Source organism: Misgurnus anguillicaudatus, chromosome 21 (assembly GCF_027580225.2).
Source record: "Misgurnus anguillicaudatus chromosome 21, ASM2758022v2, whole genome shotgun sequence".
In the NCBI taxonomy this organism is placed as follows: Eukaryota; Metazoa; Chordata; class Actinopteri; order Cypriniformes; family Cobitidae; genus Misgurnus; species Misgurnus anguillicaudatus.
Window position 1 is genome coordinate 25,400,226 of NC_073357.2, and position 25,668 is coordinate 25,425,893.

At 37.9% G+C, this 25,668-nt stretch overlaps 1 protein-coding gene across 3 annotated transcripts; it reads left to right on the forward strand.

Moving 5' to 3' along the window:
• chrnb1 (cholinergic receptor, nicotinic, beta 1 (muscle)) lies at positions 1-24,036 on the forward strand. Of its 3 annotated transcripts, none has more exons than XM_055198680.2 (11): positions 20-304; positions 1,907-2,040; positions 4,998-5,042; positions 5,462-5,571; positions 10,381-10,489; positions 11,825-11,969; positions 14,273-14,458; positions 14,705-14,928; positions 15,651-15,826; positions 22,274-22,421; positions 22,533-24,036. In XM_055198680.2, exons 1-11 carry the CDS (start codon positions 244-246, stop codon positions 22,677-22,679), a joined length of 1,485 nt encoding a protein of 494 aa, XP_055054655.2. In that variant the 5' UTR covers positions 20-243; the 3' UTR covers positions 22,680-24,036. The 3 variants fall into 3 exon arrangements, with proteins under 3 accessions (XP_073715997.1, XP_055054655.2, XP_055054663.1); XM_055198688.2 differs by lacking the exon at positions 20-304 and adding an exon at positions 680-864; XM_073859896.1 differs by lacking the exons at positions 22,274-22,421; positions 22,533-24,036 and adding an exon at positions 17,854-17,917 and having other exon boundaries at positions 1-304.
• Positions 24,037-25,668: the final 1,632 nt, after the last annotated feature.

The following is a 25,668-nucleotide window of genomic DNA, read 5'->3' on the forward strand; positions in this document are numbered from 1 at the left end:
TGTCATTGCTTTTTCAAAATGTAGTTCCTTAACTTCCTTTGTTACATCAGATGGATTTTGGCTAGAGTTTGCGTTTTGTGTACATTCGGTTTGGGGCGCATGGACACTTGGTGAGTGCGCGCGCGCGCGCCTGTAACCCGAGTAGAGAGTGACAGCCGTCTGACTTGAAGGCAACTGTTCTGAGAAAAAAACACGAATGGACCCACACGTTAACTTTATATGAAGACAACACCGTGAATCTCAATGAAGGCCCAGGAATGGATTATATTTACGTGTTGCCTCTATGGTTTGTGTGCAACAGGAGGTAAGTTTTGCTCTTTATATACGTTTTTTGGAAGAGTACCAATCTAACTGAATTCGCACATTACTTTGAGGACTCTTTTACATGGGCTGTTTGGTAAGAAAATATATTGTCCGCGAGGCATCGTTAATTTCTTTACGCATGCGCTTAAACTGTACATGAAATACACTTTTTCCTCCACACTTTCATAAGTGTAATACGGTGGTGTTGGGGTCCCTGTTTCCTTTATTAATAAAAGCCACTTTAAGTTATTACTCACCAGAAATGTCGGTCAAAAACACTGTAAGCTGTTTGTAACTGTAAAGCCAGCAATCGTTGATAGTGGCGCGTGGTAATGAAGGGGGCGCGCGGGTAGACGCGCGTCATTTGTAACTGTCATTCAAATTCTGAAAGGCTCGACCTGCGCGAGATTTGATAAATGTGACTCCACTTATGAATGCGCGTAACCTTCAAACGCAGAGGAAAACACAGCAGACGCGATGCATAAAACAGCGGCCAAAGCAGGGGTGGTTGAGGAAAACAATGTCAAAAGTGTGTGTTGCAGGAACACCCAAGGCGGTGTGGTACAGTATGATGAGCCTTTTATCTGTTAGCCTGTATGTTCAGAGTTCAAATACGTAGATCAGTACTCCTCAAACCTGTTGAAGCCCACATCACTCCACATTTTGGAGTCTCAGTCATCTAAGAGGCTGTTTGCACTTGGCATTGGCGTGTGTTTTCGTCGATCGGATCACAAGTGGACGACGTTAATGCCAGGTGTAAACGGTGTTCAAAACGTTTTGAGCTCGTCCACTTTCGACCACTTTCAACCACATCCAGAGGTGGTCGAAACCACTTTCGATCGGATCGCTTTGGAGTTGCGGAACGCACATGTGGTTGAATGCGTTCGAACAGCCACACGCGACCGCCTTCTCTCCGCCCATTTATCTAATCTGAGGTATTAAACACAAGTTTTACGTCTTTTTTGACTTCTGGCGTGAACATACGGTGAACAGCGCTATTTTTAGCCTTTCATTGATAAAACTAAGCGGCTGATCTCCGTAGTTTCGTTTTGAAAGCGTGTGAAAGTTGCGCGATCCTATTTCATCAATTGCGCTGAAAATTCAAAGAAAGCTCTTGCATGCTCATGTACGGAACGCTGTGCAGCATGTTTGCTTGCTGAACGGGCAGTGGACTCCGACATAATATTAGCTTGCGTCCATATAAACTCATAATTACTCCCGCTCAGGTTTGAATGACAGCAGAGAGACTCGCCCACCGTCTCACAGACCACCCCCTCATAGTATTCAGCACAGAAGCGGTCGAAAGTGGACAAAAGAGACGGATTTAAATACCAGGTGTAGACGTAATGTGTCTCTCTCGTCCGCTTGTGGTCCGATCGATGAAAACACATCTTAATACCAAGTGTAAACAGCCACTAACTGATTCAACATCCATCCATATACATATACGTATACGTCCATAATTATAATGTAGCCTATACTGGTATGTGTGGCATGCCTTTGCCTTTCTAGGTGTAACAATTAAGAATAGAGACAGATTAATGTTTGCCTGTTAGCCTAATTGCTGTCTTTCCGAGAAGAAAAAATAACATCTTTTCTGCAGGTGCATCAGAAATGGAAGATATTCTGATGAAGAAGCTCTTTTCAAAATATAACGTCAAAGTGCGGCCTTCAAAGACACCAGAGGAAAGGGTCGTTGTTAGGATTGGCATGACCCTGTCATCATTCGTCAGCCTGGTATAAAGATTTATGAGCGCGCACACACACACACAAAATTTCCTAAAATTTACTCACCTCATTCTTGGTCTATATGACTTTCTTCTTTCAGTCAACACATTATTTTAAAGGGGACATATCATGAAAATCTGACTTATTCCATGTTTAATAATTGGGTCCCCCGTGTTTCTATCAACCTAGAAAATGTGAAAAAAATCAATCCAGTAACTTAGTTTTGGTAAAACATTCTATGCAAGCATGTGAAAAAATAGGTAATTGAAATTTGGCTCCCCCTGTGATGTCAGAAGGGGATAATACCGCCCCTTAATCTGCACTATCCAACCATGACACTGCCATTTAGAGCAGAGATCAGCTCATTTGCATTTGAAAGGACACACCCAAAACGGCACATTGCAAACACCTACAAAGTGGCAATTTTAATAAATTATCTATGGGGTATTTTGAGCTAAAACTTCACATGCACTCTGGAGACAGCACAGATTTATTTGACATTTTTAAAAAGTGAAATGTCCTCTTTAAAGAATATGCTGTCTCTTCCCAGCTTTGTATTTGCATTGAATAGTGTCTGAGTTTATGAATTCAATGGCATTACAAAGCAGGATGTTATTAGATATAACTCTAATTGTGTTCTGCTGCAAATAAAGTCATATACACTTGAAATGGCACTTGGGTGAGTCAATTTCAAAGGAGAAATTAAATGTTTTTGTTGAAATATTTTTTTATCTTTTAAAATGTAACATTTTCCAATGAGACATTTAGCAACAAAAAAAAAAAGAAATTATTGAAGAGACACGTTTTTTTACCTTAAAAAGTTAAATATATATATATATATATATATATATATATATATATATATATATATATATATATATATATATATATATATATATATTTTTTCTGTTGATATTGACCATCAAAACTGTATATGGAGGCTACAGTCCCATGGCAAAAAATGTTTATATTCAGATAATCAGTAAGAACACTGCTCCGATACTTTGAATCACTTAAATAAAAAGTAGCTTAAAGCAGGTCTGGTGGTGGTTGTGGTTCAGCTGTTGAGTGTGAGAAACAGGTCACAGTATCCTTCACTTCCTAACACAGGGATTTAATAAGTGGGTCTCGGGTAACAACAGTACACACATACATGCGTAATCATAATCAAGGGGTCCTTTTCATATCTTTAATACAGAAAGGAAACCTAAAAAAATCGTAATCATAGGGGAACCATTTTTAGTATAGCACCTATGAAGAACCATACAGGGGTGATATTACACCACTATAGTACCACATATGGCTCTATGTAGCACAATATGTTTCTACACAGGTGCTACCTGTACACAGGTACTACATAGCTGCTATATGGCACTTAAAATGGTTCCCCTATGAGTACGAGCCAGTGAACCACTTATAGTGCTATTTAGCACCATTTGTTTTTAGAGTGAATAATTCTGTAGCGGCTATGATTCTGTCCTTCAGAAACTTAAAATGTTTATCCAAACAGGCAAATCAAAAAAACAGGAAATACTCTGATACAGCATTGATATATCACTTTAATTACCTGTATTCAGCCCGAAAGTTTGCATTGCCATATGTTACATACTGTACAGTACATACAATGTAAAGTGTCTATACAGGGCAATACAAATGTTACAGTCAATATTGACCCATCCCCCCTCTGTGTGTAGTCTTTGCCAAATACTAGGCCAGCTGTCCTGTCTGACATTCCTACACTAGTTTTAAATAGCATTACGGGACTGTGTGCCAATCTAGGATGCGTTTCCTTCACACTGATGTAACTCACTGCTTAACCACCATAGTACGATGCATGGCTGTAGAAGCTACCTTGCTAGCCAAAAACATGGTAGCTTGGTCGCACTTCCATCAGTCAAACCACATTGGTTAAACAACATAGTTAACTCTTTCCCTACCATTGATGAATTATCTCGTCAATTAAGAAAAAACGCTTTCCTGCCAGACGAGTTTTTACGGCAATCCGTATTTCCAGCAATCCGTATTTCCGGTATTATGCACTAGGTGGCTATAGGTTATGCACATACCCACCTTATAAAACACCACAGCATGTATGAAGTAAATTTTCTGTGTATGTTTGATTATCGTTCTGAATCTGATCTCTTCTAAAAGTAATTTACAAAAATTATAAAATTTTGTATAAAAAGAAAACAAATGAAGATAGGATGAAACAGGGTTTTTGTGTGTGTGTTTAAAAGCAGGGGATCTGTTCTTTCATTTGATATGATGTATGTTTATTTATTTAAAGAAGAATTTTTTCTGGAGGGCATTAAACTTTTGTAAAAAAAAAATGCTGGTGTTGGCTGGCAGCTTTTTTTTAAATGCTGGTGGGGAAAGAGTTAATGACGTCACATAGTGAAGTAATAATAACAACGTTAATTGATTCATTCAAGATAAATATCAGATTATAGCTGTAAATAATGAATATGGCACCTAAAAATTTCTCCTTTATTTGTTTACCTTTGTTTTGCCTTGTTTCATTTATTCGTTTTCCTCTCACGTCACTATAGCAAACATACCTTTACATAAGAACTCTTCAAAAGACTGCTTACTGTCTCTTGAAAAGTTAAAATACTTCATTTAGATTTTATATATATTTAAAATGATGTATAAAAACTGTACTGGATGTAGCTTGCTTATTTTGCTCAGGAACATTATGGGTCCTATCACACAACTTTATTCTTTGTATTCATTATAATACAGTAGAGGTCAGGCTAGAGGACGTTCAGGCCAAAAAGAGAAACTGATACTGATACTATCCAAAAAGTAGTTTTTGTTTCTCAAAAACAAAAAAACTTACATTTATAAAAAATAAAATTTACAGTTTTAAAACACTGACCATACAATTACTGTTCTTACAGTTATTTAAAAATGTTAACTATTTATTTTTTTACTAATTTGTTATAATTTGTGTTTCTGTGCTATAGAACATGAAAGATGAGGAAATGAACACTATTGTTATCATGAACCTGGTAAGTCAACACAATTTCTCTGGCTCTTCTGTGCATGTGACACATTTTGAGAACTAATATCCTGAGTGCAAATTAAATTCATAAAGCGACATTTGCAAAGAAGAAAAGAAAACTCATCTGTCACGATAATTTAATGGGTTGAAATGTCAACGCTTTGCTACACATGACAAACACTGCTAATGATGACTAGGATCAATATAGCACAACTTTGAATGCAAAATGAATATTATGCAAATGCTACAGATAATATTCACGGACAAATGTGCAGAGATATTAGGTTTGGTTTAATTAATGACAGGAGACATACCATTTGAAATAATTTAATTAAATGATGAACTGTTGTACTTATAATTTCTTTGATGGCACACATTTGTCATTACTCAGACTAAAATAACAAACCCTCACACCTTCGGTTACAGGAGTGGAATGATTATCGTCTTTCTTGGAACCCAAAAGAGCATGCTGGAATTGATGTGTTGCGTATCCCGTCTGCAAAAGTGTGGCTTCCTGACATTGTTCTCATAAACAATAAGTTTCATTGATATCTATGAACTCTGTATAGCACAGGGCTGTTGAATGCTTTATTCTGATTGGTTGAGAAATATTTTTCGAAATTTTTTTTGACATGTCAAATGTGTTAAATTAAACTAACAACCAAAGAAATGTCTTAGCACTGTGGTAACCAGTGTTGGTCAAGTTACTTGGAAATAGTAATTAGTTACTGATTACTGATTACTTCTCCAAGAAAGTAATCCAGTTACTTTACTGATTACTTATTTTCAAAAGTTATTCGTTGCTTTAAGTTACTTTTCAAAAACATGATGCACGACCTGTATATGCTATAAACCAACAGACCTTTCAGCCTAATTCTATTCTTTCTGCATATTCAATTACAATTCAATTTCAAGTTTATTGTCCACAAAAAGTGGAAATGTGTCTCCACAGGTGGATTTCTAAAACACATACACAATGAATAGACAATAAATACAACAGACAAACAACACAGTAACCCTTACAAACAACAATAGATAACACCTTCATCACACACCAATATCAAAAAGATAAATATGGATATCATGGACTATTGTGAGTTCAGTAGTAATGATATAGCACTCGGTATAAATAACTTTTTATAAATATTTCTGGTTGCTAATGCAGCTGTGTACCTCCTTCCTGATTTTCATTTCCTAAATTCTGTGAACAGAGGATGCACTGGGTCAGACACAATGTGGTGGGCCTTACGTCTCATATGTGTAGTATATAAATCTGCCAATTGTCCCTGTCCTTTACAAACAATTTTACTGCCCAGCTTAACAATTCTGGATAGTTTGTTTCTGTTCTTAACCCCCAGGTTTCCAAACCAGGTACACATATCGAATGTCAGCACACTCTCAATCTAACTCCTATACACAGTGTCTAGAATTTCCTTTCTAACCCCATATGAATTCACCTTCCTAAGTAAATGTAGGCGCTGCATTGCCTTTTTAAAAATATACTCAGTGTGTTTAGTAAAACTAAGAGTGGAGTCAAAGAATGTTCCTTAATATTTGAACTCCTCTACCTCCTCTACCTTTTTATTATTGATTACAACAGGTATAAGATCATGGCAGGAATTTTTCTGCTTCATTATCACCATCTCTTTGGTCTTCCCTTCATTAAGGAGAAGAGCACTGTCATGGCACCAATTAATAAGCTCCTCAATAACATTAAAATATACAGATACTGTTTTTCAAAAATCTGATATTCCCTCATCTAAAATTGAATCAAATAAAATATTCTCTTCTTTAACCTCTCGACACGCACTAATTCGTGGGCGTGATGACGTCGTTTTTTTTATTAACACTGCTAACAATATCTATATAGCCTACTGTCTACAAACATTAATAATATTAACATTACTATATATTGTTTAAAAGGTCTACGGGTTTAGCATCAGTGTATGGTCTCTGTTTTGAGATACAGATGCTCTAGCATCATAAATGTAGTATTTTGTGACAGAAGTCCATATGACAACATGCATAATATAAACGGGACTTCTTACCTTTGTGTTGATATAACGATCGCGAGTCGAATCCAGTCTGTTTCAGATGTGTGAATAACCCATGAAAACCGTCTAATAGAATAAATCCAATGACCATTTTGTCCACAAATGTGTATAATCGATGAAATATAGATATATAGTCTGTTGTTTACATCAGATTTCGTGTAAACGTCTTGTAATAGAATATAACAGGGTTATTCAAATCTTACCCTGGAGGGTCGGAGCACTGCATAGTTTAGCTCCAACCCTGATCAAACACACCTGAGCAAGCTAATCAAGGTCTTTATGATCACAAGTCAATCACAGGTGGTTAAGTTTGATTAGGGTTGGAGCTAAACTATGCAGTGCTCTGGCCCTCTATGGTAAGATTTGAATAGCCCTGGAATATAATATACAATCTGAGGACTATTTACATCGTAACACTGTATGAGATGGAGCCGCAGCGGTCATGTCAGCTGAGGGTTCAGGTTTTTTTCAGTAAGTTTTACATTCCTGTGCCGACTTGGTAGGTGTTTGCTCAGATTTGAGGTGGAAGTTTTCGCTGTAGATAAAAGTTTTATGCCCACGCAGAGTGTAAAGCGGACGCTGATGTTTTTGTCACCTTTAACTGAGTTAAACTCAAAGTAATGTCGGTACTTCCAAGCATTAAACGCTGCATGGTCTTGTTCTCTTCCGCTCTCCATGTTGTCTCTTCATGTTCAACACTACACTGACTAACGGCGCGGCGCTCATAACGTTATTGTCACTCGACTCACGTCACAAGACAGTCTCATGAAACCAAATCAAGGTTAAATAACGCAGTAATGCAGCCTGCTTAAGGGGAAGTAACAGTAATCTAATTACTGTTTTTGCAATTGTAATCCTTTACTTTACTCGTTACTTGAAAAGTAATCGGATTACAGTAATGCGATACTTCTAACGTGTTACTTCTAACACGTTACGGCCCATTACTGGTGGTAACCATAGTATAAGCGGAACAATTGACTTTAGTCCTTTGAATTAAATGTGGGGGGCATGATGAAATCACCTAAACAAACACGCCCCTACCCCAATAGAATCTGGACCTTCTTTTGATAGACCCGCCCCACACATACGCAGGCAACAATGTCGGTTAGTAAACATGCCCCCCACTGCTGATTGGCTACAAGTGTGTTTTGGCCCGACTCCCTTTTCCAAAGTGTTTTTCAAAAATCATGCACCAAACCTTTAAAAGTCACGTTTTTCCTGATCCCATTTTTCAAACTTTAGTTGGTGTGAAAATTGCTGTTAGAGCATAAATACTATCTGCAAAATTATAAAGCTCAAAGTATAATGCCAAGAGATATATTTTCTTTAACAGAATTCTACTTCCTGGTTGAATGACATCAATACTAGAGTTTTTGACTAAGCTCCGCCCACAGGAATACATCAGTCGCCAGCTAAGCTCAAACAGCTCTGCTAAGCTAAGCTGCTGTCGAATCACAACACACTTAAAGCAACACTAAAAAGTTTTTGCTCTTTGCTCCCCCTACGGGTTGAAAGCGGAATTGTACATTACCACTGTCGTAAATAATTTAGGCTACTGCAGCAAAGCTGGCTCTGATTGGATTGTAGGTCTGCCGTAAAGCAAGTTTTTGTAGTTTTCACTGGAACTACAGGACTGCGACCTGACGGTCGGAAACTTCTTTAGTGCGGTTTTGGCCGATATAGGGCTGCAAAGCGAATGTAAAAGTGCCGTTCACCCTGTTTCGAGTAGATGAATGACTGAAACTTTTTTGAAACGTTATTTTAAGGTAAAAAAAACTCTTTAGGCTACACAATCAGAACTCGTATTTCTATGTATTTCTGAAGGTGGGACTTCATAAAACAAGGAAGACATCTGCCCGTTTTTAGGACAGTGAAAACAGCGCCATAGTGATATGTAAATTGTGTGAAAAATACTTTGTTTTTTACACGTGAAACATGAACACATGTTATATTGCGTACTGTAAACACAATCAAAAACATAGGAAAAATGGGACCTTTAATTGAAAATAATGCACACCTGAGTTGTGATGGCATGACGCGAATTACCACCTTGGGTGAGCATAATTTCGAATTAATCAATGGCCCATTATTCCATTATTCCTTACATTGATAAGAACTGAAAATAGCACTTGCTTTGAAAATTATCGAAGCTTTTATATGTGAACACGCACAACTTTCTTTTTGTCTCTTTCTCTCTAACACACACACATAAACAGAAACAACACATTGTCCCTGTCAGGCAGTGCATGCAGGTATATCCCCATCACTGCTGTTCTAAATATCCTCCCCGCGCCATTCATTTCTACTTTATAGGCCAATTAAACAACACAGCTCTCCACTACAGGCCTCGTCCGGTCCTGCATTCACTTCCACACACACACAAACTGCATCCCACACACTGTTCAATAAGGGACATCTTTAAGTCCCAGAGCACCATTACTATAATAGATGGGATGTTTTAAAGGTCTTTTTTTCCCTTTAGGATTATGCAGCATACCAGTGCTGTATGGTTTAAAAGCTTTAACAGTCAATCTATCTGACATGCGGTGTAGGAATTATTCTTAATTATAGCGGAGCAATGTGGTATGTACATATGGCACTGTTGTGTAAAAGAGTACTTCAACTAAATAGTGCAATTCTGTCATGATTAATTCACCCTTGGTTCAGTTCATCTCATATGACGACGAGACACACAAACAAATGCTATTTTCCACTATTGGTGTAAAACCTGGTGCATTTGAAGTGTTAAATATGCACAATATCAGGTGTTGAACTGCTCTGAAATGTTTTAAGCTTAGTTATAAGGTTTGTGACCACAGGCCATTTTCTGCTCTCTGAGAAACCTCCAGTGCTCGAGCTTACGAATTTCCTAAAAGGCACATTACTGAGACATAATGCAAAGTCCATGTTTTCCAGCATGCTCGGAGGCATTACTGAGTACCCATAACTATGGCCGGATAATCAGCGGTTTGCTGTATAAATTCGGTAATGCTTTAGGCTGTGTTCAATATCTAATAAGGATTTCTCAGCGTGTTCAGAAGTGATGATGCGGTGAAAATCCACAATCTGTTTTAGCGTTTTTGAAGTGACTCCAATCTGTTCGTATAATTCTGAGAGAAAATGTGTCAATACTAATACATGCAGTTTATGTTTTGTTCAGTTTGCTGTACAAACTTAATTTTCATTAGAAGTCTTTCTACTGGCAAAGTTTTGATGTACCAAAAATAAAAGTTTATCATGTTTCTGTGTGTGTGTGTGTGTGTGTGCGTGCGTGCGTGTGTGTGTGTACAGTAATGACGGGGTGTTTGGTGTAGCTCTGCAGGTGCACGTACAGGCCTACAGTAACGGCCGGGTGACATGGACACCACCTGCACTTTTCCGGAGCTCTTGTGGAGTGAAGGTAAATTAACCCTTTCAGATGATAATCTTGTACACCTTAAACCAGTGGTTCTCAAACTTTTTCAGTGTGCGGCCCCTTTGTGTACGGTGCATTCCTTCGCGGCCCCCCCCCAAAGAAAATTTATGACAAAAAACAATTCTAAAACTTCACATTTTAAATAAGCAAAACATTTATTTATACAAAGTAGTGCCGCCTTATTTTTTTTAGGTTTAACTTCACAGAATTCATGATAAATTAACGTATTTTATAAAAATGTCGTAAAACTGGGGCCCCCCTGGCACCATCTCGCGGCCCCCCTGGGGGCCCCGGACCCCAGTTTGAGAACCACTGCCTTAAACTGTTCTTTATAGATTATGGTAACACAGATCAGATGTTATGTAATGTAGTTGTTTGAATTAGTGATGTCTAACATGTCTGGATAGAAAACCTTAATATGTAGTAAACATTATTGCCTGTTTTCACAGACAAGGCTCTGCTAATGCCAGGACACTGTAAAAAAATTCTGTAGAAATTGCAGCTGGGTTGCCGGTAACTTACTGTAGATGTTTTTTACTGGCAACATTTTGTTCAAAGTTAAATGAACATTAAACATTTACAAATCTTTGTCTTTACAGAGTAAAAAAAAAAACAGCATCAAGCAAAACATTCTGGGAAACAAAATCTCAAGCAAAAAACAGAAAAAGGTTGATGATGATTTCTGGTTCCCAGAATGCTTTGCATGAGGCTGTTATTGTATAGTTTTATTCTGTAAAGATAAAGACTTGCTAATATTTAAAATGTATTTAACTTTGAACAAACTCTTGCCAGTAAATAACATAAATTTAAATCTACGGTAAATTACCGGGAACCCAGCTGCAATAACATTGTAATTTCTACAGAATTTTTTTCTACAGTGTAGCGTTAGTTAAATTAAGACGTTTAAGCGTATTTTATAAACATGCCTTAGAAAAGATGTTACTGCGTTATGGAAGAGACCTTTAAATATACTGTAATGAAGTGTAACACCATAAGATGTGTAATGAAGCTTTAAATCACAATCATAATCTTTTGTTGATACTACTGCACTACGAATAAATTACATTAATTCACTGCTGGGGAGAATTTTTGGTTTGAAATATTTTTATATAGCTTTATATATAAAGCTCTCTTTCTCTCTCTTCCTCGTCTGAAGTGCTGCTTTTGTTGGCCTTGCTCTAGTTTGCTTTTGTTTGATGTTTTGTCAAAAAAAGCGAATGAGATGATTAAAAGATGATCTGAGAGAAATTATCCTAGATGCACACACGGAAAAAGTCCCAAGCATACACAAAATATGTTGTCTCCCTTTCTCTTCTGCAGGTGACATACTTTCCATTTGACTGGCAGAATTGCACCATGGTTTTTCACTCATACACATATGACGCCTCAGAAGTAGATCTGCAGCACGGCCTCGATAAGAAGGGAAATGAAATCCGAGAGGTAGTCTACGACACAGGCTTTAGCGGTAATGACACTCAACACTAGTGTAAAAAAAAGATCAAAGCAAATGAAGCTAACCCTGAATCGTTGACAGTAATACTTCTTCCTCTGGGACTTCATACAAGAACTTCATGTATTAACAGTTTCAGTGACCCTAGATGTTTTAACTGTAAAACACTTTGTTTTTGTGACAGTATAATGACGCATACACTTACCTAAAGGATTATTAGGAACACCTGTTCAATTTCTCATTTATGCAATTATCTAATCAACCGATCACATGGCAGTTGCTTCAACGCATTTAGGGATGTGGTCCTGGTCAAGACAATCTCCTGAACTCCAAACTGAATGTCAGAATAGGGAAGAAAGGTGTTTTAAGCAATACTGAGCGTGGCATGGTTGTTGGTGCTAGACGGGACGGTCTGAGTATTTCACAATCTGCTCAGTTACTGGGATTTTCACACACAACCATTTCTAGGGTTTACAAAGAATGGTGTGAAAAGGGAAAAACATCCAGTATGCTGCAGTCCTGTGGGCAAAAATGCCTTGTTGATGCTAGAGGTCAGAGGAGAATGGGCCATCTCATTCAAGCTGATAAAAGAGCAACTTTGACTGAAATAAGCACTCGTTACAACCGAGGTATGCAGCAAAGCATTTGTGAAGCCACAACACGCACAACCTTGAGGCGGATGGGCTACAACAGCAGAAGACCCCACCGGGTACCACTCATCTCCACTACAAATAGGAAATAGAAGCTACAATTTGCATGAGCTCACCAAAATTAGACGGGAAAAATGTTGCCTGGTCTGATGAGTCTCGATTTCTGTTGAGACATTCAGATTGTAGAGTCAGAATTTGGAATAAAAAGAATGAGAACATGGATCCATCATGCCTTGTTACCACTATGCAGGCTGGTGGTGGTGGTGTAATGGTGTGGGGGATGTTTTCTTGGCACACTTTAGGACCCTTAGTGCCAATTGGGCATCATTTAAATGCCACGGCCTACCTGAGCATTGTTTCTGACCATGTCCATCCCTTTATGACCACCATGTACTCATCCTCGGATGGCTACTTTCAGCAGGATAATGCACCATGTCACAAAGCTTGAATCATTTCAAATTGGTTTCTTGAACATGACAATGAGTTCACTGTACTAAAATGGCCCCTAAAGTCACCAGATCTCAACCCAATAGAGCATCTTTGGAATGTGGTGAAACGGGAGCTTCATGCCCTGGGTGTGCATCCCACAAATCTCCATCAACTGCAAGATGCTATCCTATCAATATGGGCCAACATTTCTAAAGAATGCTTTCAGCACGTTGTTGAATCAATGCCATGTAGAATTAAGGCAGTTCTGAATACGAAAGAGGATAAACACAGTATAAGTATGGTGTTCCTAATAATCCTTTAGGTGAGTGTACATTAAAGGGGTGGTTCACCCAAAAATGAAAATTCTGTCATCATTTACTCACTCTCATGTTGTTACAAACCTGTATACAGTTTTGTAGTAGTTAGTTCATCTAATTCAGTTTGTGGACCCCTTTACTTCCATAGTATTCTTTTTTCATACTATGGAAGTGAATCAGGCCAACAAATGGTTACAAACATTTCTTAAAATATCTTTCTTTGTGTTCATCAAAACAAAGAAATGTATACACTGCCATCACTTTTCAGTAGAAATATCAAAAAAAAAAAAAAAATCAAGATGTATTTTTTGATGAGCAAAATGACATTTTTAGACAAAAACTATACAATTTAAGTGATTTTCTGCTTAAAACAGGCAAAATTATCTGCCAATGGGGTGAGAAAATTTTGCTTAAATTAATTATTATTATATTATATTATTATAAGTATTATGGCAGATAATTTTTAAACTTTAAAAAAATTGTCTATAAACTAGACTTATTTTCTTTTGCTCACCAATAAAAAGCATATTAGATATTTCTACTGAAAACAAGACAACAAATACTAAGAAAGTCATTTTTTTGCAGTGTACAGGTTTGTAACAGCTTGAGAGTGAGTGAATGATGGCAGAGTTTTCGTTTTCTGGTGAACTATCCCTTTAAGGTCTTTAATTAGTCTGAACTTAACTGTTTGTTTCCTGTTCATAATTATTTGCATTAATTATTCTTCAACTTATTGATGTATGGCCCTATTTTAAAAACAGCTTTGTACATCATGTTAGTCTTACGTTTGCTATGTGCTTTGGAAAGTCAACCATGTGGAATCTTGATCTATTTAAAATCCAGAAGAGGTTTACAACAAGCATTGAATATCCACCTGTTAAACCACACCAATTTTTTCATCATCTGTTTTATATCACCCCAGAGAGCGGAGAATGGCACATTCGTCACAAAGTTTCTAGGAAGAATGCGCGAGATGACCTGTACGAGGACATTACCTTCTACCTGATCATTGAAAGAAAGCCCATGTATTATGTGTTTAACATCGTCCTGCCCTGTATCCTCATCACCATCATTGCCATCTTTAACTTCTATTTGCCACCGGATGCAGGTAGGGCTTTCAGAGTGGTTGGGGGGTTTGGGTAGACACTCATTGGCCCCTTGTGTTGTTGAGCGTGAGAGAGATTGGGTGGGTGGAGTGATCTGACCCCACTTTGTGAATAGGCTTGTAAAAAATTCATTAGCAAAAGTGAATTCCACTGCTGATCTGGTCAATTAATTATATTATATACAGTACATATAGGCTGCATATGCACGCATGTGGTATTCAAAAGGAGATCTGCCTATTTTTTTCCAGGAGAGAAGATGGGTCTTTCCATCAACGTGCTGCTGACTTTAACTGTCTTCCTGCTGCTGTTGGCCAACAAAGTCCCAGAAACCTCTCTGGGTGTGCCCATCATTGTCAACTACCTGATGTTTACCATGATCCTGGTTACCTTTTCCGTCATCCTCAGCGTTGTTGTGCTGAACCTTCACCATCGATCACCCAACACACACCAGATGCCCCTGTGGGTGCGCAAGGTCAGTACAAGAGACGTCCAAGTCAAAGTGTAAGAGAAAGAAAACTTATACAGTCTTTGCTTTATCGGTTCTGTATTAGGAGCCCTGGTAGAGTATGTGGCTTTGTTCTGTAAACATACAATTAAGATGAGCTACAGTCTCTATCATACTGCAGTGTTTCTTACCACACAAGAGATTTTGTCACAATCATGTAATTAATCCAGAAATCAGTCAGTTTCTTTGCATGACTGAACTGATCTCATTATTTCTCCATAAAGAAAATTGGTTCTAAAGTTTTAAATAAAAAATAGCGTTTCTGTATTCTGAATCCATTCGTGCAGGATATTCACTCATCACAAGCGCCCTGTTAAATCACGGCTGAAAGAGTGTCTGCTAGACAAATACAATCTGTCTCTTTGTCTTGGACACTTTGCGAAGTCATGCAGAAGAAGCAAGGACTGAGTCATCTTTATTCCACTCTTATCACACAAAACTCTACATGCACTGTTTGTACAGATCAGCCTTTATCTTTAGACAAAAATACTTTTCACCTAGACCGGTAAGCAACCACCCAAAAAATCTTAGAAACAACATACTATTACAACATCCTAGCAACCTCCCAGAATACACTAGCCGTGCAGGACTTCGAGAAAATTCATTTCTGTCTTTACAGTATTAAATATAAGATGCCAAAAATGTTAAAAGATTCCAAAAGTTGTATATTTTTCTGTCCTTTCTTTTAGATCTTTATCCACATGTTGCCTCCTTACCTAGGGCTAAGGCGACCTAAAGTGGAGACCCCTCTGTATCTTGAGAAACCTCCCAAAAAGGAAAACACTCAGGCCATCAGGAGACTGGCAGACGAGTACTTCATCCGCAAGCCGAATAACACCAGCTTTCTTTTCCCCAAACCAAACAGGTAAGCTTATGGCTGAAGTATGATCCATTTTTACGTATACGCGAGGGTCCGCTTACAGTGCGTGTGATGAAATCTTCGTCATCAGAAGAGTGTGCGCAGACTGTATGGATTTTTGAAACCCAGCGTACATTGTATGCGTGAGTCACGCATGTGCCTACAGGATAATGTAGTATGTAGCCTAGGAGATTGGATGCATTGCATGTAGGGATGTTTATATTAAACTGTTAATCAAAGGTAAGAAAAAACATTTGTTAACGCACAGTGCACGTGCCTACAGAGTTTTTGTCACTTTTCTATCCTTAATTTGTGAATGTCCTGTAAATGACCCGAATCAGTCTCACGTGCATCCGGATAGACCTTTGCTGATCGCCTCTCACTCTGCCCATGAACATCTCCCTTTATGCACAAACAGAGAAAGAAGACTCAAATGAAAAACTTTTTGAAATGTTTTATTCCTGCTTTAGAAATACCGGCAATCATCAACTGTATTTTTACTCAAAAGCAATTTAACTCTTTCCCCGCCATTGACGGGTTAACACGTCAATTAAGAGAAAACGCTTTCCTGTCAATGGGGAGTATTTCCGCCAATCCATAATACCACTATTGTCCACCAGGTGGCGATCTTCCACAACTTATAAAACCTGGAAGTATCGCCCTAGGGCAAACAGATGTTTTGATCATCGCTCTGAATTTGATATCTATCAAAAGTCCTTCACAAAAATAGAATTATCTCAGCTTATTGCTCAAAATTTGGTGTTTTTGAAGAAATTTAGGTAGGAAGAAACTTTTTTTTTGAAAGCAGAGGATAGACGGTCTGTTCTTTCATTTTATATATTGTATATTTATACATTTAAAGAAGAACATTTTCTGGAAGGCATGAAACTTTTGTCAAAATCATGAAAAAATGCTGCCGCTGGCTGGGAACTTTTTAAAAAACGCTGGCAGGGAAAGAGTTAATATTAAAATCTTATCAGTTAATGAATAATGTTCGGTTAGCAGCTGCAGTTGTTGGTTCGGGAAAATTAACTGACATTAACATCGCTAATTGCATCTGTTAACCGTCTGTGTATACGTACAAGTCAAATAAACTATACTTTACAAGGCTTTGCGTTCGACCGTGCACGTACGTTCGCGTCCACATAAAAAACAGACTATACCCCAAGGCTTTACTGGGTTATGTGAAGGTAACAGTTTATTAGGGTCAGAGGTCAAGGACTAGGGATCTGTTAGAATAAAAGCGAAAGGAGAACTGGTGTTCGATGGATGAATAAAAAGGCTGGTTTCCTGAGATAACATTGTTGCCAATTGAGCACACTTACAATATTATGCAAGCTTGTAATTGTTCATTATGCTAATTTAGAAAGCACCTTTAAAGACCCCTTCAAAGTCAAGGACCACTTAAAATACTCAGTGACCACTCAAAATACCTTTAATTCTTAAATAGGTTTGTGTGCGTGTGTGCACATGCCTGTGTGTGTGTGTTTGTGTGTTCATGTTTGACTAAAAGCTATTGCTTTGAACTGGGGAGATCGCAGTGGTCAACATGGCTGCTCCAGCAAAGGAATTCCCGCCTTCCAGTAAAAAGAGCCAATCGTCAACCATTAAAGAATGACATCCTCTGGGGGGGACCTGCGATTGTTTGCGAAAGCGCAGTATGTGACCGGTCTCGCTTAAAGCTCACATAACACACACCGTTTTTGCCAATCTAATGTTAATTTTGGTTACCTATAGAGTAGTATTTCATCATCCATATGTCCAAAGAGTATTTCGTGTTTTCAGATTATTAAAAGACAGAACCGCAATTTCGTTTTTTTTCCGGAGAAAGACGAATACTTGAAGGCGTACGGTGGGCGGAGCTAAAGAGTTACAAGTAGTCAAGTACTTTGCATACTAATCTAACAGCTGTGACATTGATGGAAATCAAAATAAAAAATAAAAACTTTTTTTAAATAACTATGGCTTACAGTCAGATACAACCTTACACATATGATCCAGAATCGGATAATGACTCAGTAATTAATCAACAGGAACAACAGCAGCAAGGATTACAGCAAGACGTCTCTATCTGGTAATTAATAATTTCTTGTTTATCCGCTATTTTAATAAAAAATGTGACTTAAATCTTGATGTGGTTTTTCTGCATTTGCCCATTTAAAAGGTGTAAATGTGAAAATTTAGTTTGTTGTATTTCGTGTTGTTTACATTGCATGCACGTATGCGCCGATTGCAAACAAAACACGTGAGATTTTGATTTACTTCCGCCTGTGGTTGCGACTCCTAAACAGGCTCTTTTAAAGTTTGGACTGCTCCATCAGTTGTAAACAAGTGGCAAATCCGCCATCAAACTGAGCCTTGTTTGTTTAGCAATCCTCTCCGAAATGCAGCCAAGGAACAAACATAAATCTATTTGCAATTACGTTGCTGTCCATGAAAAACAAACTGCATCCACTGTTGTCTTAAGGAAAGCTTAATAAGGTTTTCTTCTCCTTCCTTACATCCAAAAACACACTTTTTTACTCTTTTGTCGAACCATCTTGATAAAACAAAGTTGTCGCATGCTGTGCAGTGATACCGGTGACGACTTCTTGCCGAAGCAATGCTAACACGCGTTCTCGCTCTCGCTTGACATGCAGGGCAGGCGGGCTTTTCTGGGGGTAAAGGCCCATAAAAGTAATATGGGGTTAATTAGTCGTAACGGACACCCTTGTTCGAAAAAAACGTAGGGAAAATAAGGCATGTGTTTGGCCCAGAAAGACTCCGTCACAAGCTCAACTGCTTTTTTGACACTTTGCTTATGTTTAGCATGAGGGTTACAACTCAAAAGGCATGAAATAGCATTAATCCCCCTCCAAGCAAGACCAGGAGGTGTTGGAAACTTGGCGGTGCAATGACACGACTCTCTTAAAAAAAAACTTTTACTGTAAACAAGCAGCTTGTGAATACATATTAGGTGGTCCTCAACAGTAAAAAATGTTCCTATTTTGCTTTAGAGTATGGATTAAAAAGTACAGTATAATTTGTCTGGTATGAAAACAAATTAAATATATGAGATGTTCTCACTAATATAATATAACTGCGTAAGTGCGACTGAACACTAGGGTGTAATTATTACATTTCCCTCTCTCTCTTACACAATTTACCTCATCCAGGGAACACTCTCAGAGAGCTGTAGGTGTGGGGAGAACGAAGTAAGAAAAAGTAAGAAATCATCAGTAAAATAATAATGATCAGCACAAATCAGACCCAACACATTAGACTCAGCCTGCATCAGGCCTCAAGAGGTGTGGGGGTATAAAGTGTGTGAGAGAGAAAGGGATAGTGATGAAGGAGAAGATGAGGGGAGAGATAGAAGGAACAGGAAGAAGAGAGACTCTATTAGAGCAATTCGATGAGGCAGCAGTATCTTGCTTTTTAATTGGTTTTATAGCGTGTTTTGGCACCGTTTCCACCGCGTCTTAGTCAAATTAGTCTTTCCTGATTAGTCATCTGTATCAATGTGAGGTAGAGGAAAAACAGAAGAACGGGATGTATTAGACTGGACTGCCTCATGTAGACATACCATGTTAACAGTCCATGCATTTTCTGGGAATTGACCCACAACACAAGTGTTTCTAGCAACATACTCTACCCGTTGAGTTTGTCATGTGAAACAAATTTATTTATCAAAGCTATGGTTGTGTGCATAGTGTGAGGAAAGCCTCCTCTGCTGTGCTAAGACTTTCTATCTTCTCACCTCCTTATTAATCTGCAGTGTTGGAATCTGTGCTCTCAGCCTTACATTAACGTATGTCTCAGTCTAATGGGGTTCTGGTCAGGTCATTGATGCTCACTGGTGAACCGCAGGCTTCCAGCAATGAGCTGCTGTAGCAGGACCTGAATACCCAAGCAGAGTGGGACATCTACAAAATGAAGGATCACACTGCCCCCTTGCGGTGGGACGGGCAGCTGCAGTATCTGGAAGATGGATGATGGGGAGAGAGAGCAACTTTGAAAAAAGAGGATTAATAATGAAACAGATGTTAGCGAACAGATTCACAAAAGATAAATGCAACACTTCAGCAATGATAAGCATATCATCAGCATACTGGAAGTATTTTATGGTTGGGTAGTGACACTATTAGCAGAATGCAGTGTTTTTATAGTGAGTGAGTGAATAGCAAAATAAATGGATAGTTAATGCCTTAGTTGGACTAAAAGAATTACTAAATGAAGGTAAACAAAGTGAGCAAACAAATGAGTGAACGATCCTGAAGTTTGATCTGCAGTCCACATCGGCATGGGGTCACCTTGACACAAGACAAGAGTTTTGGAAGCTGCCTCCGTTTCTGATTTGGGATTTTGTCTGAAGTCGAAGCACACACATAAACAGCAGGAAGGGTGCACAGCCCAAAGCTTTCTGAAGCTTTAAGCACTAACACCCTTTTCTGAAGGACAAAGTAATGTGACCCCTCACAGCTGCCTGTGGTTTTACCCTGTGTTCACAGCATCCTGATACAAGCCAAGAAATGCACTGAGGTCTCCTTTTCGTATCCTTTTTTTATGGGCACTTCCCCCGGAAAACCCCGCCCACCCGTCAATCAGCGGGAGACGCTACAGCTTTGTTTAATTGCAAAACTCTACAATGCCACGAAAGAAGAAGTGTGTTTTTGGATGTAAGGAGAAGAAAGCCAGCCTTATGGAAACAATAGATGTAGTTTATTATCCGGGGTAGCAGCGGAGATTTGCGTTTGTGTTTGATGCGCTGGATTTCATTGAAAAATCCCACCGGGTCATAAGTTGCATGTAAGTAAGACTTCTGTCTTATGTTGGAAATAGTTGCGTGCATATTATATAAATGACACAAACATGTAATGAATCATAAGTTAAACAGTGTTGTATAGTGTTGCATGACTCGTAGTCGCTCCTCTCGCGATAGTAACTCCTCCTTCTTTATTTTTTCGTACGTTATCGGAAAGATTCGGTAAAGCTAATCTTTCTTTTATAAATCTGATTAAACTAAAGACTCTTCGGAGATATAAAGGATGTAATACTACTCTATAGGTACTCCAGATTAATATCAGAAATGCAGAAACAGCGTGTGTTATGTGAGCTTTAAGATGTAAAATAAATCTTTAGTGTCCCTAGAGTGCATATGTGAAGTTTTATCTCGGATACCATATAGATAATTTAATATAACATGTTAAAATTGCCACTTTGTATGTGTGAGCAAAAATGTGCCATTTTTTGTGTCCTTTAAAATGCAAATGAGTTGATCTCTGCTCTAAATGGCAGTGCCGTGGTTGGATAGTGCAGATTAAGGGGCAGTATTATCCCCTTCTGACATCACAAGAGGAGCAAAATTTCAATGAGCTATTTTTTCACATGCTTGCAGAGAATGGTTTACCAAAACTAAGTTACTGGGTTGATCTTTTCCACATTTTCTAGGTTGATAGAAGCACTTGGGACCTAATTATAGCACTTACACATGGAAAAAGTCAGATTTTCATGATATGCCCCCTTTTAAAACATGGGGGCATTCAGAAAGTACCTCTATTACCACATGCGTTTGCATGAACTTATATTACTAATATAAATGCAACAACTAAAATGCAACAAAGTATGGATTTCCATTATAGAGCATTCACATATTTTCAGCCATTGATTACATCATTATTATGTTTTTTTACAAGCAGTTTCATCTTTCAGATTGCTTGGGAAGTTAGTCAAACTATCAACATAATGCTAATTATATGAATGCAAACATATCCAGTTTTACTGACAGATATTTCAAGATAATGCTTTTGTCTCCTTTAACTCTTTCTCCGCCAGCGTTTTTTTTAAAGCATTTTTTATGATTTTTACAGAAGTTTAATGCCTTCCAGAAAATGTTTTTCTTTAAATATATAAACAAACAATATATCAAATGAAAGAACAGACACTCAACAAAAAACAGACCCTTTTTCAATCAAAAAAAAAAAGTTTCATCCTACCTTCATTAGTTCTCTTTTTATCACCTCTCAAATATGGGTAGGTTTCTTCAAAAACACCCAATTTTGAGCAAACAGCTGAGATAATTCCATTTTTGTGAAGGACTTTTGATAGAGATTGGATGCAAAGGGGTCTTTAAAACATACACATAGTTCTTTCTCTTTCACGTGAGGCGCAACTTCTGGGTTGTATAAGTTGTTTAAGTCCCCTGGTGGATAATAGCGGTATTGCGGAAAGACGGAAATTCTCATCATTGGCAGAGAAGCGTTTTCTCTTAATTTACGAGTTATCTCATCAATGGCGTCGAAAGAGTTAGTTAGCCTACTGAAGTTTTTTTTACCAATGCGATCGTTTTTATGTATGCATCTAAGTATTTTCATTTCTTGCACATAAATAAATGTTAAACATGCAAAAAACTGCTCTTATTGTTCCCAATGTTGTATCATAAATGATATTCCAGCTCCATGCCCTATGGTGCAGGTATCAGCCAGAGGGTCCGTGCACTGACCTGAGGAAGTTCATTGATGGACCCAGTCATTACCTGACTCTTCCTCCAGAGCTAAAGGGTGCCGTGGATGCCATCACCTACATCGCCGAGCAGCTGCAGGCTGAGAAAGATTATGAGGCTGTAAGAGATTTATAATGATAACAATAGAGAATTCTTTAGAGAATCTCCATTATTCTTTTTGTTTCCCATCATCAATCTCATTTTCCTTTCTTTCTTAAATCTGTTGCTCAGTTGAAGGAGGACTGGCAGTATGTTGCCATGGTGGTCGATCGACTCTTCCTCTGGATCTTTGTGATTTTTACCACCGTTGGGACGCTGGGCATTTTCGCTTATGCCAGCTTCAATGCCACGCCCACAGACCCCTTCATGAGCACCTAAGCTCAAAGGTCATCTCTCCAACCGTAGACTTTTCATTCTGAAAGCTTTGACCTGAGATTTGTTATGGATTGCTGCAAAATCAGTACAACTGTAAGAGTGGTAGTGCAGTGGTTTATTCACACAGTATTTCAGTGAAGGCAGAAGCCAAACAGCATTAATCTGATCTGTTGTGTGTGATTTTTATAATTGTTTTCAGCCTTTTGGCAGTATACAGATATTTATGTGTTTGCTCTGAAATGCCAAGTGTCATCATTTTTCAACTAAACAGCTGTGTCCAAAACATTCAATCTTAGAAATAAAGTGCTATACAACTAATTAAAAGTACTAAGCCATGTTTTCCACACTATTTTCATCAAATTTCATCAATGCATGATTCAGGAGAGAAGGTGTTTTTGTTTATCAATATGAAACAAGTGTAAAATGATGCTTTAATGTAAGAATATGCTTAGTAACTGTAAGTGATTGTTGTGTTACACAGTGTGATCTGTAATCCTAAATGTGTGAAGTCATTTTGATTTTGAAAAGAGCAGAAAATATATCCAGTCGAAGGTCAGAAAGGTTTCACTACCTTTAAAATAAAGACCTTGTAATGTTATACGTGTCATACTGGATGTCCTAAACAGTGTGTTGTGCGAATGTGTTCATATGTACTGTCTATTGTATGTTCCAATAATATTTATTAAACACAGACACGCGTGCACTGTTGCACATACTCGCACAACGCTGTTAAATTCTTCTCATACGAATCGTATGAGTTGTATGAAAGAAAGCCACCTGTTGTTTCGCTTTCATGTTGCTCTTTGAATGATTGTCAGTGAGGAAGGGGGTAAATGAAAGGCAGAGAGGCTCTACTAAATGTCCTGAGAATGTCATCACTGACCTACTGCACTTTTACACATTACTCACCACCTGACCTCTATACAGACACTACAGAGATGCAATACAACTTTGCTGGTTGCTGCTTTGTAGTGCAATGTATGCTGGATTTTCAAATTTTAATTTTTCATGCAAGGCCATTGTGTCTGTTCACCAATTTAATTATCAATAGGCAGAAAGACATGTGTGGCTACAGTACTTGTCTTTATTTACTGCTATTTCTTGCATTTACGTTTGGGAGATGCTTTTATCCAAAGCTGTTATTCAGGCCACCAGCTGACTGTTGGATGGAACAGACGATGCTGGGCAAGCATCTGTGTTTAATGGTTGTTGTTGAGAGGGATTGTTTGTACAATGGCTGCTAGGAAGTTTTCTGTATGTGAATCTGTTTATTTATTGCCTGTTCGTGCTTGCGTCACAATCAGACTACCGGAGGTGGACAGTACTTACTTTAGTATTTGAATTACATTTTCCAAGCATCTGTATAGCCTACTTTCTCAGTGTGTTTGTTTTGGGAAAACTTTTACTTTACTACATTCTAAAATCAAGCACAATGTTTATTTATTTATATTGCATATTAACATTTGTTTAATGCCCAATTACATGAAAATTGCTCAAGTACTTTTTATTAAGAAAGTACTACACTGCACAAAAAGATTTCCAAGAAAAAATGTCTTAGCATTTTTGTCTTGTTTTCAGTAGAAGTATCTGGGAATTCTTGAATTGGGATGCTTTTTCTTGATGAGCAAAATTACCCAAGAAAATAAGTCTAGTTTTAGACCAAAAATATCAAAAAAGTGATTTTGTGCATACAACAAGCAAAAAAAATCTGCCAATGGGATAAGCTCTTAAACACTAAATTCAAGAAAAAAATAAAGAAAAATTTGCTTACCCCATTGGCAGATTTTTTTTTTTTTTTTGCTTGTTTTGTGCTAAAATCACTTAAATTTGATATTTTTGGTCTAAAAACTAGACTTGCTTTCTTGGGTCATTTCGCTCATCAAGAAAAGCATCTTGATTTAGGAATTTTTGGATATTTTACTGAAAACAAGACAAAAATTGCAGTGTAGATGTTTAATGCACATTTATTTGTTTAAGGCTCTTAAAACAACACATCAGTGTTAGTTTAGGGACAGCGCACTATAATAAGGGCCAGATTTACTAACAGTTGCGCAAACCATTATTTTTGCGGTAAATAACGGTGTCGGGATTTACTAAAGACCCGCAGTGAATCATTCGCACTGAAAATGTGTGGTGTATATTTTGCAATTGATCTTTTTGTGCGCGTGTGCTACTGCTATGACTGGTATTTGCACCATTATAACCATTATAACGCCAAAAAAAGCATGTCTTAAGTTACTTTGTGCTTAAAATGGCTGCAATTATTGCTAAAAAAGAGCCATCACAGAGAGGATTGTTTTAACATGTAAGAGTTTATTTGGAAGGCTGAAGGAACATATTATTCAAAAATATTGTTTGCCAAGCCATGTTACTTTTTGTTTGCTAAAGTAAATAAAATAGCAGTCACTATAAGTCACACAACACCAGATGTTTCAAATTTTCTTGTAAACCTATATTTTTTTGTCCTCCAGTTCTTTTCAGTGTCCCATGGTTTCGTTAGCTGGGATCACCCCAAATTGTCCGCTGCGATGTCCATGGTGCTGAACTCAAGATCAGCTCTGCTTATTTGCGACCCTGAACTGATTTGCTGCTCTTTAGTTTGCATTGGTCATTATGGAAATCAGCTGTTGCGCCTGTGTTATTTAATTTGTGCCTTTTTAGTAAATAACCAGCAGATATAACCAATCCCATTGACGTTTTTTTTTGGAATTGCGCTCTGACGCTAATTTGCCCCACTTGGTAAATCTGGCCCTAAATGCATTCCAGAATCAACACATCTCTTATTATTGAAACAACACATTTTGTGTTACTTTTAACACAACTTGTGTTTTATTTGAACACAAAATGACACATAATGAGTTAAAAGCATAACACAAAAATAAAAATTAACACATCCTTTCTTAGACCAGTGGTTTTAAACTGGGGGCCGCGAGATGGTGCCAGGGGGGGCCCAGTTTTATGATATTTTATGAAATACATTAATTTATCACGA